This window comes from Atractosteus spatula, chromosome 3, assembly GCF_055471065.1.
Source record: "Atractosteus spatula isolate fAtrSpa1 chromosome 3, fAtrSpa1.hap1, whole genome shotgun sequence".
Taxonomy (NCBI): domain Eukaryota; kingdom Metazoa; phylum Chordata; class Actinopteri; order Semionotiformes; family Lepisosteidae; genus Atractosteus; species Atractosteus spatula.
In genome coordinates, this window is record NC_142708.1 from 44,788,282 (window position 1) to 44,806,039 (window position 17,758).

The 17,758-nt window shown below is 36.5% G+C and overlaps 1 protein-coding gene across 1 annotated transcript in view; it reads right to left on the reverse strand.

Annotated features, from left to right (window-relative positions):
* cntnap3 (contactin associated protein family member 3) overlaps positions 1 to 11,432 on the reverse strand; it is a 438,191-nt gene extending 426,759 nt beyond the window's left edge. The window contains exon 1 of the mRNA XM_088910414.1: positions 11,247 to 11,432. Coding sequence (XP_088766540.1) covers positions 11,247 to 11,322 — 76 coding nt within the window. The 5' untranslated portion in view covers positions 11,323 to 11,432. The remainder of the gene's footprint in view (positions 1 to 11,246) is intronic.
* Between the last annotated feature and the right edge of the window lie 6,326 nt (positions 11,433 to 17,758).

Here is a 17,758-nt window from a genome sequence, read left to right on the forward strand (position 1 = left end):
CCTCTAAGATGGCCAAGAAGCAGAAATATGGTTGAAAAGGGAGTTCAAGGTCACTCCACATTCCACAGAGGTATAGTACATGATTGCAGCATTTACAGTTCACTTTAGGATATAAATAAGTCATCTTTCAGTCCTGGTGCTCAATATAGGAGCATAAACAACACATCTGAGTATCTTTCCACACATAAGAGCTTAATGAACTGACTGAGTGAAAACCTAATGATGAATGAAATGGTAGCAATGGAATAATATACATTTAGAGTAGCTCAAAACCCGACATGATATCTCCTATATTCCTATATTACATGGGTTGGCAACTCTTCCCCACCCCACTTTGGCATCTAAACATCAGGTAAGTGAAGAATAATTCAAAAACAATTTAAGCAGCAAAAGAGAAAGTCAATCATATTGAAAAAAGAACAAACAGCATGAATACGAATTGAAAAAGGGCCCAAAGCATATGAGTTCAGTTTTGGAGCACCTTTTGGATTTTTTTATTTGTCAACTATTCCTGAAGAGGTCTCACAAGTTCCTGCAAATGGATACTTGATAGCTCCTTCAACACATTAGCATGCAGCCATCGTATCTTAGAGGAGAAATAAAACCACACTGAGATCCCTGAATGAGCAAATTGCTTCTTAATGTATTCCAAAGATTTCACACAGGACAATCAACTATACTCTGTTTTCCTTATTTGGTACAGAACTCATGTCCAGTAATTTTGTTTGCATATACAGATCAAAACGTTAGATTTTCTCTTTTTATAGGTCACTAAACTGTATACAGTATTGTTTTTTTGGAGTCTTTGTAGCATTTTTCTCTAATTAAACTTGGATTTATTAAGAAAAAAAAGACATGTTAAGTCTTCATGCTACAAATTAAATAAAATGTCAGCTGAGTACTATATAACTCTGACCTGCTTTAACTGTTGATGATTGCAGAAACATTCAACAATACCTCCTTATAATAGCACGTAATTAGGTCTCTGGCTTGTTACCATTGACAACTACTGAAGCATACAGTTATTTTATGAACAATTATATACATTATTTTCTCAGTGGTAATCAAATCAGTGGTAATAAATAAAATGTGTAAATTATACAACAGGCTTTTAAAAGGATATGGTTTACACATTTTATAAATCCTTTTAATAAATGTTTTCCTCAAGCACTTTAGAATGTCAGTAGAAATATATACTTTTTTAAAAATAAATTCATCCAAGGTAAGGTTGTGCAGTTTTCTGCAAAAACATGGAATTTAGCCTTGAAAAACAAGTCACATTTTTGGTATACTATCATTCTCTGTCATTTCTGTTCTATGGATTTATATATCATTATACATTATTTCCTGATATATTTTCAACAGAAAACTGAAGTTGTACTTTTGTTTAACCTTGACTTCTTGAGACAGGCCATCTCCCATTCATAGCTAGACTCTCCTGACATATTATTATTAATGGCATTAAATGGGAAATATAAGGGTGATTTATTCTACATTTTGTCTTTCCTTCATTTAAGTCCTTTAGAACAGTATGAGCTCATGAATCATTTTAGACTTTTGGTATAACTGACGATATACAGAACACTAAATTGATTTTAAATTTTTATTCATTTCTGTAAATCAGTTTTTCAATACAAACAACAAGTAAAATATGTTGGTACAGAAGTTGGTGATTTGCTTCTGTAACATTTTAGACTGCATGTAATGTATGGCTATCTTAAGCATTATATTTACTCTGTAAGAGAAGAAAGAAAATAAACATTTTGCGATTGAACTTCAAGTTTGAACATATGCAACTAGCTTTTTGAAATACATTTTCTAGACTTTGAATTAATGTATTGTTTATCAATAGACATAGTTTGCTTTGATTTCTTAAATTAAAATTTGTTTGCAAAATTGTGGATTTATTAACATCCATTCCATGTAAAACCTTTCACCACATTTCAGAACTTTGCTTTCTTTGTAATTTTCTAACCATGATTTTACATTTTGTTCTGTTTTCTTAATGTGCATTTTGCAGATCAGAGAGCATTCATTCAATATTCCGACATCCTAATAAGCCAATAGTAGAGTAAGACCACCAAGAACACAAAACACTATCGTACAGACTCATCTAATTTTAACTGGGACTTGGAACTCACTGAGCTCTTCCTTAAAAGTTAGTTAACAGTTATCTACAGAATCAATATCAACTTGTGCTCTCAAACAGGGAGACCTTCCTCACCAGTTTTAGGATCAATGCTAGAAAATAAAATGCCAGGAAAATCCAGACAAAAAGAAGTACAGTATAAAACAATTTATTAAGAATTCATCATTAAGTCAACAATCATATCAATGCCTTGTTTAATTGCATAGATGTCTGACACCTGAAGAAGGCTCCACGGCCGAAACGTTGTGTTCTCTTTCTTCTTTTTTTCAGCATGGAATAAACCTATTACTTGTTCCTTTGCAGCCTACGCATGCTGACGCAGCTACCCACCTGAACTACTAGATGTCTTATATCTGCCACCTGCTAAAGATATGTTAAAAGTATTAGATCTGACCAATTAATGAATTGCTGAATTGCATACTTAAAAACTTATGAAAAAAAAGTAAAAGCACCTCAGCACACAAGAACAGAACTTCAGACACTCCTGATATATAACAATTGGGAATGTCCATTTTCACAATATCTGTATCATGAATTGTACAGGGTAAAAAATCAATATAACAATGAATAATCACTCTTAAAAAATATTTTTTTCACCTTCATCACTAACGTATTCATTGACCTTAAAAATTCAATTTTTCATATTGTAGGAAAATCTCATCTCAGAATGTTGTGACAGTCATCTACTGCTCTAAAGCAACAATTTCCACCAAATTAAAAATGGAAAACAAAACTCTTTGATTTCACATTTCTCCATGTTAATCATAATAAAATGTATTTGTTTTATTATATAGGGTCCATTGTTACTTGCTTTTATGATAAAGGAAGTTAAATTAATTATGATTATTTGCTGCTTGTTTTAAAGGTAAATGTCTGTCAGATTTAAGAAGAGCTTTCAGTATGTTTACTAGGGGTGGAAGGATCGATCGGCTATAGATCAGAATTGGTTTACTCTCACATAGACCAACTCCTGAAAAACAATGTTACCTCAGTGAGCTTTACTAGCAATATATGGAGTTCTGACATCAGTCCCACGTCCATGTTAAGCTTAACATCTCAGGGAATCGACCCAAACTGTCAGCCACCCAGCACAGTTCTGCATGCATGAGAATTCACCGGCTCTCACACAGCTGCCGTTCTGACTACAGAGTTCAACAACATGCTTCAAACGTGGGCGATTCCGAAAAGCAAAGTACATGTCATCCTGACAGATAATGCCTTAAACATAACAAAAGCCCTGTAAGATGATGCATTACCATGTTTGCCATGTATAGCATTCACTTCAGCTAGTGGTAAATGAGGGGGTGATGTCGCAATGCAGTATGAGTGATATTGTGGCAATTGGAAGATGGATTGTTGGCTACTTCAAACACTCACTTCTGGCTTATTACCGTCTTAAGAGTATTCAAAAGCAGCTGGGCCAATCTGTCAAAAGGATTCAACAAGATGTGCCAGCAAGGTGGAATAGTACCTATTACATGTTACAAAGTCTACTTGAATAAAAACATGTGTTAGGTACTTATGGAACTGACTACGATTGACAGGCTACTTTCAATGCCAACCAGTGGGGGCTGATCGTAAATATGGTGTCACCACTTGCACTGTTTGAAGGGTTTACAAGAAAAATAAGTATGTCCACTGCTTCTGCCATGGATGTCATACCCTCCATCACAGTTTTAAAACCTCTGTTTCGGAAAAGTTCTGACACGGATCATGATGTGAAAACATCAAAAGCTACACTTCTGGAAGCCATTGAAAAGTGGTTCAGCAACATCGAAGCAGAAACACCACCACGAGTGGATTTCTTGTCAGAAATGTACACTGAAATACTGGAGGAAAAGGCTGAGGACCGGAAAAGCGACAACCCGATCGCACTGCAAGTGCATGTATACCTTTCAGAGGCAACCATCCCACAGAGAGCACAGGTACTGGATTACTGGAAAAGCAATAAGGACCACTTTCCTGCTCTTGCCGACGCAGCTCAAGCCTATCTCTCTGCGCCCTGGACAAGTGTGGATAGCGAACGATTGTTCAGCGCTGCTTCAAATATCTTGGGCGAGAAGAGGAATGGACTCTTGCCAGAAAGCCGAAATGCACCTCTTCGTGAAGAAAAATATCCTGTCATTGCTTAACAGTAAACCCTAAGTTAGTTGGACAGCCTGTGGCTAAATGCCGATTTGTTCTACGTTAATAGCATTTTACTTGTTTGATTTAAAATGTTTCTTATTTTAATGTATTATGATTTGCTGCACACTTAGGCTATTTTATGTCTGAAAATAATGAAATTTTAAAACTTATGTCTTTGGCTGGATTCATTAGTGCTCCATTTGTGCTGCTTTCATTTCCAAGATATAGCACCTTATGTTTTCAGGGGTGTGATGCCATCCACTGTGGGGAAAAAACCGAAGCACCCGGAGGAAATCCATTAGAACACTAGAAGAACATGCAAGCTTCACACTGATAGAACTCCGGGAACAGATCCCAAGGGCAGTTCAGTGACAATTGGTTTCTTCCAAAGGTGGGTTAATTGGCTTCTAGGAAAATTAGCCCTGGTGTGAATGTGTGCGTATCTGTGTTTATGTCTGTGTGACGTGTAACCCCCTTTGTGGCTATTGCTTGCCAGATTAGGCAAGCTCCCCGGTGGCACTGTACTGGATAAAAATGGATGGGTTGCTTAATGCATAATTGTATCAAAGTTCCAACTCAAATACAATGTAGAAGACACTCCCTTCAAATGTTGTTTAAAATTTAAAAATATATTAAAAAATTACTGAAGTCTGTATGTGTGATGCAGTAGGTTTTCCAGTGGTGTTTTGCAGATTTGTTATCAACTACTTACAGCGGATCAACTTAATACATAATAATGAAAACAAAACATATAATCCAATTTCCTGGTACTTTTCCATGTTTGTGTATTTTCTTGTACAACAATCTTCTTTAATGGAGAAAGTTGCTCAATCTAAGCCTTTTAAATATGTCATTTGAAAGATGAGTAGAAAGTTTAAATGCTCTTTTAAACTTTTCTTTTTAAATTGGCTGTTTATTTAAGGACACTGAGAAACTTTCTTCTACTGTTTCTTCAGCTTTAAATTTTTTTTACACTGCTACAAAGTATTATGACATGGCTCCTAAAGCCATTTTAAATAAAATTCAATTGTACGGTAATGCTTGCTTTTTAAGGCAAAAAGGGCAACTTTTGCGATTACAGTATGATATTGGAGATAAATTTAATATTTAATTTTACAGTCCACTCAAACGCACAGAAAATATTGTTATTAAATGCAAAAGCTCCACCCCCTATCCTGAAACAAATAGAGTAACAAAATTTCAATCCTTGTTATCCTCGCATCCATTAATTCAGTGCCTGACTTTCCCAGACCGTTACTAGCAGTCAAGTTCACTGTACATAGTCACACGATTGCCTCCCAAAATAACACACTATATGTCATGAATGAAAGCAATTCAGAAGCTACTTTCAGTAGCACAAACCAGCACAAATGCTTCGCTAATGACCCAGATTGGTTTTATTCTCCTGCGCCTTTGTAGGGGAGCTGAGTAACATCAAACCCCAAAAAAGAAAGTGTTACATCTTCAGAAGGAAAGCAGCAGAAAAACTACCTTCAACAGCACAAACCATATGAAACACAGCACTAATGGATGACACCAGTTTGTTTTTCCTGCACCATTGTAGGAGGGTTTAATGATGTCACACCCTGAAAAAAAGAAAGTGCTGTATCTTGGGATGAAGGCAGCTGGAAAGCTACTTTCAACAGCATAAACAGGCACAAACATAACCCTAACAAATGAGGCCAAATCAGTTCTCCTGCAAGGTTGTAGGGGGATGAGAGATGTCATACCTCCCAAAAAATAAGACGCTATATCTTGGAAATGAAACCAGCACAAATGTGTTACTTTCAACGACATAAGCCAGTACAAACAGCATTAACAAATGCAGTGGGTTTCATTGTATGGGCTGTTTGTAGGGGGGGGACTTCACAGAAATATTTGGAAATCCATGAAGTTCAAGATCTCTACCTATATTACATGAATGTTAGCATTATTAATACAGCTAATTGAAATCCTATGATAAGATGCAATTTGTATGTGTAATAATGAAACAGGATGTGTAAAAGATAAACATTAAGGATATTTCCTGCTATATTTAAAAAAAAACATTTTGAAAAGGGCTTCTTCTCCTTCTACTTGCGTTGCCTGTTATACTGCCATTATAGTGCTCCAAATAGAACAGAAAGTATGTACAAACCTTTTAAAAACCGTGAAGGGAACAGGTTAGTGTGAAATTATCAAAAAAAGAGAAGATGTGCAACATATCTGAAGGGATTCTACTAGTTGTTATTAAGAACAGTGAGATTTTTAGGAAATATAAATATACTAGACAGCTACTTTTAAAACCTTGTTGATGTTTAATAATTCTCTATGGCACTCACTGTTTTACTGCATTCACTGATGTTTTTTGTGTGTTTCAGTTTGGTTTGATTAAATTTCAGAACAGCAACAAAAAACTGACCTTAATTGTCCACTACATTGCAGCATAAAAGGAAGCCAGTATATTAATGAAAAAAAAAATCCCTTCATGTATGGAATATAGTAAACTCAGAAATTACTTGCATCCTTAATAAAGTAAAAAAAGCCTGTATAAAATAAACAAAATAGGGAAATATCTTAAGTATAATTTTTCAATTTATGTGGAATGTATTTTACTTTATTAATAATTAATGGAATTACCAAAATTACACAATTCTCAAATTATAAATTTCCAAAAAAAAATCAAGTGCAACAATTGTGGGCACCCCTATTTTCAGTATTTTGTGTACTTTCACCTTGCAAGGATAATGTGAAAGAGCCTTTTTCTATGTTTTATGAGATATGAGAACACATTGGGAGGGATCTTTTACCATTCCATTACCATTAAGAAGGGCTTTGAAAACTGATGATTTTTTTGGTCTATTAGCCATTTCTTTGTGGATTTTGATGTGTGCTTGGGGTCATTGTTTTGCTGGGCATTCCATAGCAGCAACGTTTAAGCCTCCTGGCAGAGGCAACCAGGTTTTTGGCTAAATGTCCTGGTACTTGGTAGAGTTCATGATGCCAATGAGCTTAACAAGGGCACCAAGACCAGTGGAAGAAATACAGCCCTATAAAATCATCAACCACCACAATTTATAATAGGTATGATGTACTTCTCTGCATGTGTATTCTTTTTTAGATACCAAACATACCTCTGGTGTGTGTGGCCAAAGAACTCTCTTTTCATCTCATCTAACCATAGCAACTGCTTCCAATCCCAGAGACAATGCTGTTTAGCAAACTCCAGTCACTTAAATTTGTTGGTTGCTATGAATAATTGTTTTTTTTATTTTCCAGGCAGCCCTTCCAAGTAGCCTTATGGCATGGGAGGCATCTAATTGTAGATTTGTTGAGACTTATTGACCCCAGGATGCAACCAAGTTCTGTAATGTTCCAACTATGACCTTTGGATATTTATTTGTCTTCCGTAACATCCTCCTCCCCATACATTGTGTCCTTCACCAAATGTTCCAGTGGTTTCAACCTTTTAAATTATTGTCCTTATATAAGTAAGTGGTAAATTTAGTGGTAAATTTTTAAATATGTTTTTGTATCCATCGCCTGATTTATGAAAGTCAGTAACCATTACTCTTTAGTACTGTCTACATTGTGTGTTGTACTGTATTGTTTGCTGTACCGTGCATGTCCTGAAAGAACAGAGTGAGTAAGAATGCCATTGTACATGTACATATGGCAATAAACTCCTCTATTTTTTTCATTTGTAAGTTGCCTTTCCCCATTGTGACGGATGATAAAAGAATTTTACATGCGCATTAACTCAGTTTTATACCTCAGAGAATCAGGAACCTAAGGAAGGCTACAACATAGTTCCTTAAGACTGAGATAAGCAAAATAATTGAATGTTAATGTAGATTTAATTTTGTTTGATTTTATTTAAAAGAATCTTAAAGGGTGCCAATAATTCTGACATATTATTTTGAAATATATACTGTAGTTTTTCTATATTTTAAGCATTTTAAGATATTACATTTTATTTATAACGTGTCTTTCCAAACCCAGGACACCATCCAAAGTGGTAAAGGAAAAACAAAGAAAAAAATAAAAAGTAAAAGATTTTTTTTTCTTAAAAAGAAAAAAACACAAACATACAGGATAGAATGTGGGGCAATTAAACTTAGTAAAAAGGTGAGCTTAAAGTTTAGCTTTGAACAGAATGCATAACATTAATAACACAGAATCCATAACACTGGAGGAGTGGCAGAAAAGGCATCGTGACCAAAAGTCCGAGATTTAGTCCTGGGTAGAGTGAGCAAAGGACCAGTGTCAACTGAATGGAGCCTACAGGAGGGAGTGTGAATATGTGATGTATGATGGAGCCAGACTATTTAGAACCTTGAAAGTCAGTAACAACGTCTCTGAATATGTGACTTTATAGGCAACTAATGCAGAGATTTACGTGTAGGAGTGATATGTTGCCAAGGTCTGGTGCGAGTTAAATGGCAAGCTGCATGTTTTGGACATACTGCAGTTTACTAAGAAGAGTGTTAAGAAGCCCATAGAATATTATAGAGTATAGATATTTCTAGGAAAACACATCTTAATCAAAATTTTCACATTGGGCTCAAAAGACAGAAGAGGATCAAGTGTGACTCCCAGACTACGGCTGATGCGTGAATGAGGAAGCCTTCCACCATTATTGAGTTGATCTCCAAACTTTTCCAGCTGACACTTGCCATCCACCAGTGAAATGTGTTTTGCTGCTGTTTAGCTTCAAAGAAAACATAGGTCATTCATTTTACCTGTGTTGCTTATTTTATACCTTTTTTACTTATCATTATCAAGGATGCCAGAAGTTTTTGAGGTGAGAGTATGTATATACTTGTATATGTATATTTTTGTAAGAAAAGTAAGAGACTCCTAAAATCTTGTAATTTGAGTAATAACTTTGCTTCATTACCACTGTTGTTGTTATTATTTTATGATCAATATTTACAGAAGTAGTAATGATAATATTTAATTTATAACAGTGGTTAAAACTTAAAAATGAATTGCATTTCACTTGAAACTTTAGATGTACAAGCTTTAAACTCGTTCATCATGAAAACCCACTTAAGAAATCAATATTGCATTCAACTGTACATTCAAAGTTATTGTTGATGAACGAAGTAAGTTGTATCACCACCCTTGAATCTTCAGAGCCGAGTGGAAAAACTAGGTATGGCCATGCTTATGCATTAAATGAAACCTGTATATGAATCAAAAGCATAGAAACAGTCGTTACTGCTCAGAACATATGTAATCATATAGAACATATAAAAAACTTTTCTAAATAAGGTGACACAGATATACTTTTCACAACCAATTGAGACCCAAGTCTAAATTCCCTCTTCCTTATTTATGTCTTTTGTAAAAGACTTATTTTAAAAAAGCGAGGAGACTAAATCTAATGCGAACTCTTCTATATCGCTAACATTCAGCATCCCATCTCTTAGAGTTTTCTGTTTACTCTACAATAACATTATATTACAAAAAGTATAATCGCATACACCAGGATTAACTACTAACAGCTAGATCTCTGTTCTCTGTGTAACAGTAGCATCGTTACGAACTAAATATTCTATTAATGCGGGAAACCAGTTCTGCTGCTGCTCAGATCGTACATAATAAATGTATCTTTTGTATTTATTTAAATAAAAACAGAGAAATATTGTCTGAAGGTTTAAGCAAACATAACGTACTCTGTAAAGTTCACAAAGGTTTCCTGTTTAATTAACTTCAAGGTATCGCACTATCGATGATAATTGGTGAAGTAATCCCTTATATTGGAATAGCAATCTCTTATCGGATAGCTGACGTCACAGGTGCAAATAAGAATTGAAACATACTATGGACAGATATATTGCACGCGAATATATAATGTAGCACAAGATTTTTTAACAACACTACCTTACAAAATGTTCGTTTATTTTAAGATAAAAGTAAACAATATAACAGGCTTAAAGAACAGCTGACCATTTTTTTATGAATTGTCAAAATAATGTAAGCATTCGAGTGTATTCCAACTCATTCTGAGCAATCCAACAAATTTGAACTAATCATGTCAATGTTATTTTTTTAATAAAGTAATGCATTACACAAACGATCCCAAATCAGATGAGAATTAACTTAGTCAAATATCTCCAACAACTGCAAGAGTTAAAGGGAAAAAAACATTCTCTTTATCCTAACGCCACTGTTGAAACAATTCATAGTTAATGGCAATCGAAATTAGAAGCTACCACATCTCAGCAAAAGCTCTAGGGCAGCTCAGCTGAATTGCATCTTCTGTTAGAAAAACCATAGGTCATAGACGTAGCACAGAACTTTAATGTACTTAATTAACATCCATTCCTTTTAAGTGTTTTAAGTGGGTTATATGAATACATGCTAGTTCAAATAAAACGGTACCTGTCAAAACAACTCCGGAATTAGTCTACTGTAGGTTCACATACAGTATAAGGCATTTGGCATGATAGTTCGAAATAAAACTGCCGTGCATTCTGATCAAATCTTTTTTATGGGTAACGGGTAATGTTTAAAATTCCTAGCCGAAAAACAAACCACTTGTAAAGGAATCATTTACTAACACGTCCAGAACTAAAAAGGGGGGAAAACAAGGGCTCAAACACTTGGAGACACTGGCTAAATTACGCTTACCATACTACATTTCTCGCCATATACAAAAAAAAACTATGCTGCCAAAATCATGCCAGTTCACCATTTATGGGTGTTTTAACAGAATTCACCTGTACATCTACAGTACATCGGATTTTTTTTGCATATGTAAATGACACAAAACCTCAAAAAGTTGATCCATATGTGACAGTATACTGTATGCGCAAAGTATATTCTATAAGTTCCACAAGAAAGTCAATAAATTAAAAACTTATTCCGCTAAATTTGTATACCATTATGCAAGGAGTTTTTTTTGTCAATTCTGTTCCATCTACTGCATGGATGAAGTTCGTAATCAATTTTTATCTTTCTTTAAATTAGATCTTGTACTCACCGTTACTTAATGCCACAGTCAGACTTAAAGACAGCAAAGCAACTATTCCTGCATAGGTGTTTTGAGCAAAATCCATTTTCAGATTTGGTGTAGAAAGAGCAATATATTGCCTTTCCTTTTGCCTGCCGAAGCGTGTGCTCTCTCTATCGCCTTTCCCTTAGTGCAGCTCTTTCACGCCATCCTGCTGCCAAACACATTTTAATATACTCTGCATGTCCTCCTCAGACACACCTACAGTCCTGCCTCCTCTGAAACAAGCACAGCTAAAGTGATCGTTTTCAGACTGCCACAGGAAAACCTGCTTCACAGCAAATCATGTTACAGCAGACGGTCCAATGGAGACGGCTGGGTTATTTAAAAAAAAACGATGTAGCGCTAGTTTTATTTAGGTTATTTTACATTAAGATACATTAAAAAGATTGTATTAAAATACACCGCAGTATTATTTTAATATATAATAACATTTGGAATAAATAATAAGCAGAAGCCAACTCTTAGGATTCCTGTTCCTGTATCCATGCCACCAGTGCTTTTAAATAGCAATTCGCAATGAACCAATTTTACTTAAATTTGTATAATTGCTACGGGTTTGGTGTACAGTACATAGTTTCAAAACGTTAATGGTCACAATGTGTCGTGATCGGATGCGACTAGATCGACTCTGAGAAAAAAAAAGATCGATTATTTTAAATAGGTGAAACTCGTAGATATTTTGAAATTTCTTCGCATTAGCGTTAATTCAGATACTTCAAAAATGGAAGCGAGCGCTTAATACTACACTATATATGATTAAGGCACAATTTTATTTAACTTACACAGTATAAAAATCTATACATACCTGTACACTGTATTCACTAACAGACATTATCTTTAGGAATACAAAAACAAGGGTTAAAATTATTGCATCTCTGTGTTCCTGGCACATATGCTGTACACTTCATCTACACTGAAACTGGAGACTTGAAGTCTGTGAAACACAGCGAGACATTAAGGTACAAAGATTATTATTATATCACACCATAGTGTGATATACACTGAACCCTTGCTCCAGTGCAAAGGCATAGAATCAGAGTACTAGACACTCTGTAGTTTGCCAATGAACCCTGAAAAACCGGACGGTGTCTAAATACTATGAGAAACTGTCAAAATGCCAAGTTTTACTGCCATTATTCACAGTAATTTTAGACTATAGAGTCAGAAAGCTACACAAAGACATTGGCACGCTTAATCTATTCTTCTTAATTTTTGGAGATGACCTCTGTTTTGGACAAAGAAGGATCAATTCTATAACAACCTGATCTGAAAATTAATTGTGTTAACACATTAAAAAATAAAATACATCAAGGCCACACACTTAACATTCAAGTAAGGTTACAGGGGTTAAGTTTTATCTTTAATTATACACCAGAGACATCATGTGTACAAGTTAGCTGTACTGTACATAAATCATGGATACTTTACCATTAAAGACTAGGGCTCAGTTAAATCAAACTTTTCAGTTAAATCAGTTACAGTTAAATCAAACTAACAGTTTTCCACTGGGGAGATGGTAGAAGCCTCTGGCAAACTGGAGACTAACACTTCTGGAATCTATGAGTATCAACTGTGTTAAATATTTTCAATGGGTCTATGAGCTTTTAAGCAATAAACTAAAATCTAAAGACATTGAAGATGTAGTATCCTGTTTAAGAACGCCCCCACACACAATACTTTCTGTACATAGTTAATGTTCAAAAGGTAGTTCAAACATTCTATTAAAACTTCTGAGAGTTAAATATTGCACAATTTGTAGAATCCAATTCCCAAGAAAAATGCTTTTTAGAGTGTTCTTTTTCTCACTAAGGACTATGTCCAAACACCTTTTCATAGACTCTGTATTTTTTCTTCTTTGAAAAAAATAAGATAGAAGACTTTCTTTAAATTACAATGCAGTAACAAAGCAATGAAATTCCAAAGATCATTCATACGTGTATGAATCTAGATTGCATTTTTCTATAGCTTCCCTTAAATGGCTGCATAGCCTTTTCCTATCACCCAGAAGTAAAAAGTCACTTGATTTTTGTTTTCAGTTTTTAACACGTTGATGTAGATTCCACTTCCATCCTCCAGTTTATATTTCACTCCTGTTTCTGAGTAATTAGATAGGGTTCAGTTTGTCAATAATTTAGCAACCAACTACACCCCTTAGTATTATAAAGGACAGTGACCTCTCAATTTTGTAGTCTGTGGGTTCCCAAAGTACAAGGTTCATTTTATTGGGTGAGCAATTGTTGTGTCAATGACAAGAAAGGGACATCATTCAAACCCGTGAAGTTTATTCTTAACAGGTTAGTATCACTCAACAAATAACAAGTATTATAAGATGGCTAAAGATTGTTCACAGTTTACAGGAGCTACAACACAAACTGGTGGATTAAAATACACCCAAAAAACACATCACATAGCAGAAATATGAAAATAAGAATAAAATGTAACCCAGACCACTTTGCAGAGCAATAAAAGGAATTACTGTACAATACTGTCTAATGTCAGTGATTCAGTATAGCCAGCACCCAACAGCAAAAAGATACTGCTTTCTTGGATCCTCTCACTATTCAACTGGAATTCGTTAAGCCAAAGTAGCTTGTCCCAGGAAATAAATATAATGTTCACTTCATGGTCTGCAAACATTCTGCAAGAAAATCTCTCTCTTCACTCTTTATAGATGCTTCTTATAATTAAGGACTCCCTCCATTCTTATTGAATTAGTCCAGTCATAGCAGTTGTCAGAAGTGCTTGTCTTTTCCCATACTGTCAGGGTGTGGCTCTAGACCTGAACATTTGATTAGGACAATGACAACAATCTTCACATGGTTTTCCTAAGTGTTCATCAATTATCACAATCAAACAACTCTTGGGTTTGACAACTCTGGGGTTGGACCTGTAAGTGAAGGACAGAATTTAAGCAAGGAACAGTGGAAGATGAAACTCAGCACAACATGATACTTGACAATCATTAAACAATACCAGCCCTCTGAGTCATCATGCAATCTGCATATAGTTCTATTGGCCTGGCTATTTGGAATTGAGGGACAAATGACAGAGGAAGATTATTACTAGTTATCATACAAAATTGGTTTTTAGCCAATACCTGTCAGAATAATGTTATCATGTTCTCTGTTAAAGACTAAAAATGTCATTTTAGCCTGTCACTCTATGATATTCCTTTAATCCTTTGAATGAATTTGGCTGTTCTTCTATGGAATCGTTTCAAAGCAGCAGTATCCACCCAGTAATTTTGTAACTGCTTCTTCCAATTCCGGGTCACAGAGGAGCTGGAGTGCGCCATCATGCCACCATGAATTTGAAGCAGCAATATCTTTTTCCAAAATGTAGTGCCCAAAGTTTTACACATTTTAAATTAGATTTTACTTGTACAGATCCAGCCATTCAGAATGCATGCCAGATAATGCAGCACATTGCGCCGCACACACCTCAAGGAACTACCCATTTTAAAAAAAAATATTCTGTTGAGGGGCTGCACTACATTGTAAAACCACCAGGCAGAGCAGTGAATGCTTAACATGGCATGTGGAAGCATTTGGGCTGTCACCAGAAAACACCTGGTTTCGAATCCCGCTCATTGCTGATTCCCTTGAGACAATATTTTTCCAGTTAGAATGTAATGTATACCTTTTCAGTTTATATTAATTTTATACTGTATATAACAGTATATAACTGAGTAATTTAAATATTAAATTAATTAAAAAATAAAGTAGAGCTATATTACAAAAACCTAAATTACTCAGTTGGATATATAAAAAATATAGTTTGTTGTTGTACTGTAGCTTGTTGTGAATGCAATGTGCTTCTTTCAGGTTTACATCTATATTTTAATCTATATTAATGCAAATTTCAGCAACGAATAAACACAATGTTATACATGTAATGTGCTTTTTTCAGGTTTACATCTGAATTAATTAATTTATATTTTTTTCTTAATGCTAAATTCAACAATAAGTAATTAGGAAATTTTACTTTAGATTTTACTAAAAATATATTTCACACATACTGTACTGTAGTGGCTTTAAAACCATACACTATAATACTGTATTGACTGTGTATACTGTATATTTTTACGCAGATTATATCATACTGCAGTTGACTAATGCACAGTATGATATAATGCACAGTATTGCACAGTCCAAAGACATGATGGTAAGTTAAATTGTTTCTGAGAAAATTGTCGCCAGTACGAGTGTGTGTATCTGAATACAGTATTATAAGTAATGGTTTCATGATTAAGGAATTCTTCACGGAATTCTTTAAGTTAAACAAAGGAGATAATTTTTTTGTACTTTACAATTGCTGGTAATTAGTGAACAAGTGAAGGCTTCTGAAGAAGGCTCCACACCTGAAACATTGTGTTTCTTTTCTTCTCTTTTCAGCATGGGATATGTCTTTACTTGTTCCTCTGTAGCCTACACATGCTGACGCAGCTACCTACTGTAGCGGCAATGCTTGTTAATAAGACAGAATTAAGCGTTGCTGTGCTTTCCTAAATGAGGCCCCAGCTGACCCTCAATCTGTAGTGCTTGGGTCACAGGTTTTTAACACTGATCTTGCGGAAATGCAGAAACAGGACCCAATGATTGGGCAAATGTATTGGCATATCGCTGACCCAGTGCGTCAAGCTCCTTCAGAGCAGGTGCTGAACCAGTCTCCAGAGCTGAAGGAGCTGGCAGAGGTGAAAGACAACCTGAAAATTATAAAGGGGTTGTTGGTTTGTGTACCAGTCACACAAGGCATCCCAAAGTGGGTCCCCTGACCGTGGACTCGGATCGGGGAACCCATTTCACAGCTACGGTAATGGCAACCCTGTGGAATATGCTCAGGGTCAAGGCCCAGTTGTATATCTCCTACCACCCTCAATCCTCGGGCCAGGCAGAAAGGGCAAACCGAACGGTGGTTAATATGCTTAAAAAGTTTGTCTCCACCAGCGGTAGGGACTGGGACATTAAACTGCCACTGGTTTCGATGGCCATCCGAGCTACACCCCATTGCACTACGGGGGTCCCACCTTTTGAGATGAAACAGAACTCGAGATTGTGGATGCTTTCAGAGAACACAGAGTTTACTTGGATGACAGAATCCAAGAGACAGTAAGCCTTGAGGGGGTACAGGTAGTCGAGTTTGTTCTCAACGACACAGACTTACAAACTATGCTGGTAGGTCCCAGACACAGTCGTTGTGGATCCTCTGGGGAGTTGGGAACAGTAAACGTAGTCATATTGACACTGCTGCTGGGTAGTTGGATCATGGCTGGTGGAATGTGTTGGATGCTGTTCTCTTGTATCAAAGCCTTGCGGGGTAGTTTGAACGAGACAAAGGGAGCAATGGTGTATCACCGAAATCAGGCAACCACTCCCAAACGTCTGCCTGCTGCAGAGCTATCCGATACTGACAGCGAACTTCCTGAGGTATAAGGTCTAGGGCTAATGATGATGCCGATACCTCATTTCTATGTACCTTATAACCGAGAGCAGGTATACGCAAGGTTCTTTACAACATTTCCAGCACGAATTTTCGAGAGGTAATGTGAATATTAGTTGGTAATATCGACTGTGTTACAACAGACGTCACTTAACTCTGTTTTTGTTTTGAAGGCAACAACGCCTCAGGACCTCTTGACCTTCAAAAAGGGGGGATATGTAGCGGCAATGCTTGTTAATAAGACAGAATTAAGTGTTGGTGTGCTTTCCTAAATGAGGCCCCATCTCTCTCTTCATCTCTGTGGTGCAGGCTGATTTAAGGTGTTTTCTTTTGATAAGGGACAGCTCCCAAATGGGGATGCACTTAGCTAAGCCTGGCTATCATGATCAATGGTCATCCATTGGCGCCTATCTGTCTAGGGAGTGCCAGATGGACATCTGGACTGCATTCCTAAGTGTCTGGAGTAAGTGACTCATCTCTCACCTTGATCAACCAATCAGGGACTGGCAGGGCGTGATAACACCACATGGGTCTCCCATGCCCGCCAAACTCTCAACCAATCAGCACACATCTGTGTCTTGGTCAAAAAGGTAGTGCAAGCTCAGGACGGGGCTCTCCTTGGCCATTTTCGCGCACCCTCAGAGACCATCACGTGACAACTGGTGTTGTCTGCACTGGGACTTGGACTTTGTTCTAAGCACAAGGCCGAGGATCCCGTACGTACTCAAGAATTCTGCAACGACCAACATGAATGCTCCGCTTGATCAACTGCAGCCTACAGTTGGACCCTCGTCGACAACCTGAATAGCTTATTCAGAAGCAGCGCTGGACCGGGAACGAACCAGTTTCTGCCCATGCAAAAGAGTGACTTGCGAGGACCCACGGTCACACTCTGTGAATAGAGACTTTCTACTAGTCAGCCGGACTGCTGGTAGACCCCTGGGAGCAACGACTGTCCTGCGTGCCGCAGTTAGATTCCCCCGCCTGTCCTACTCCGAGCTGCACCTCGACTGGTTGGCTGTACAACGCCTATTGGACAA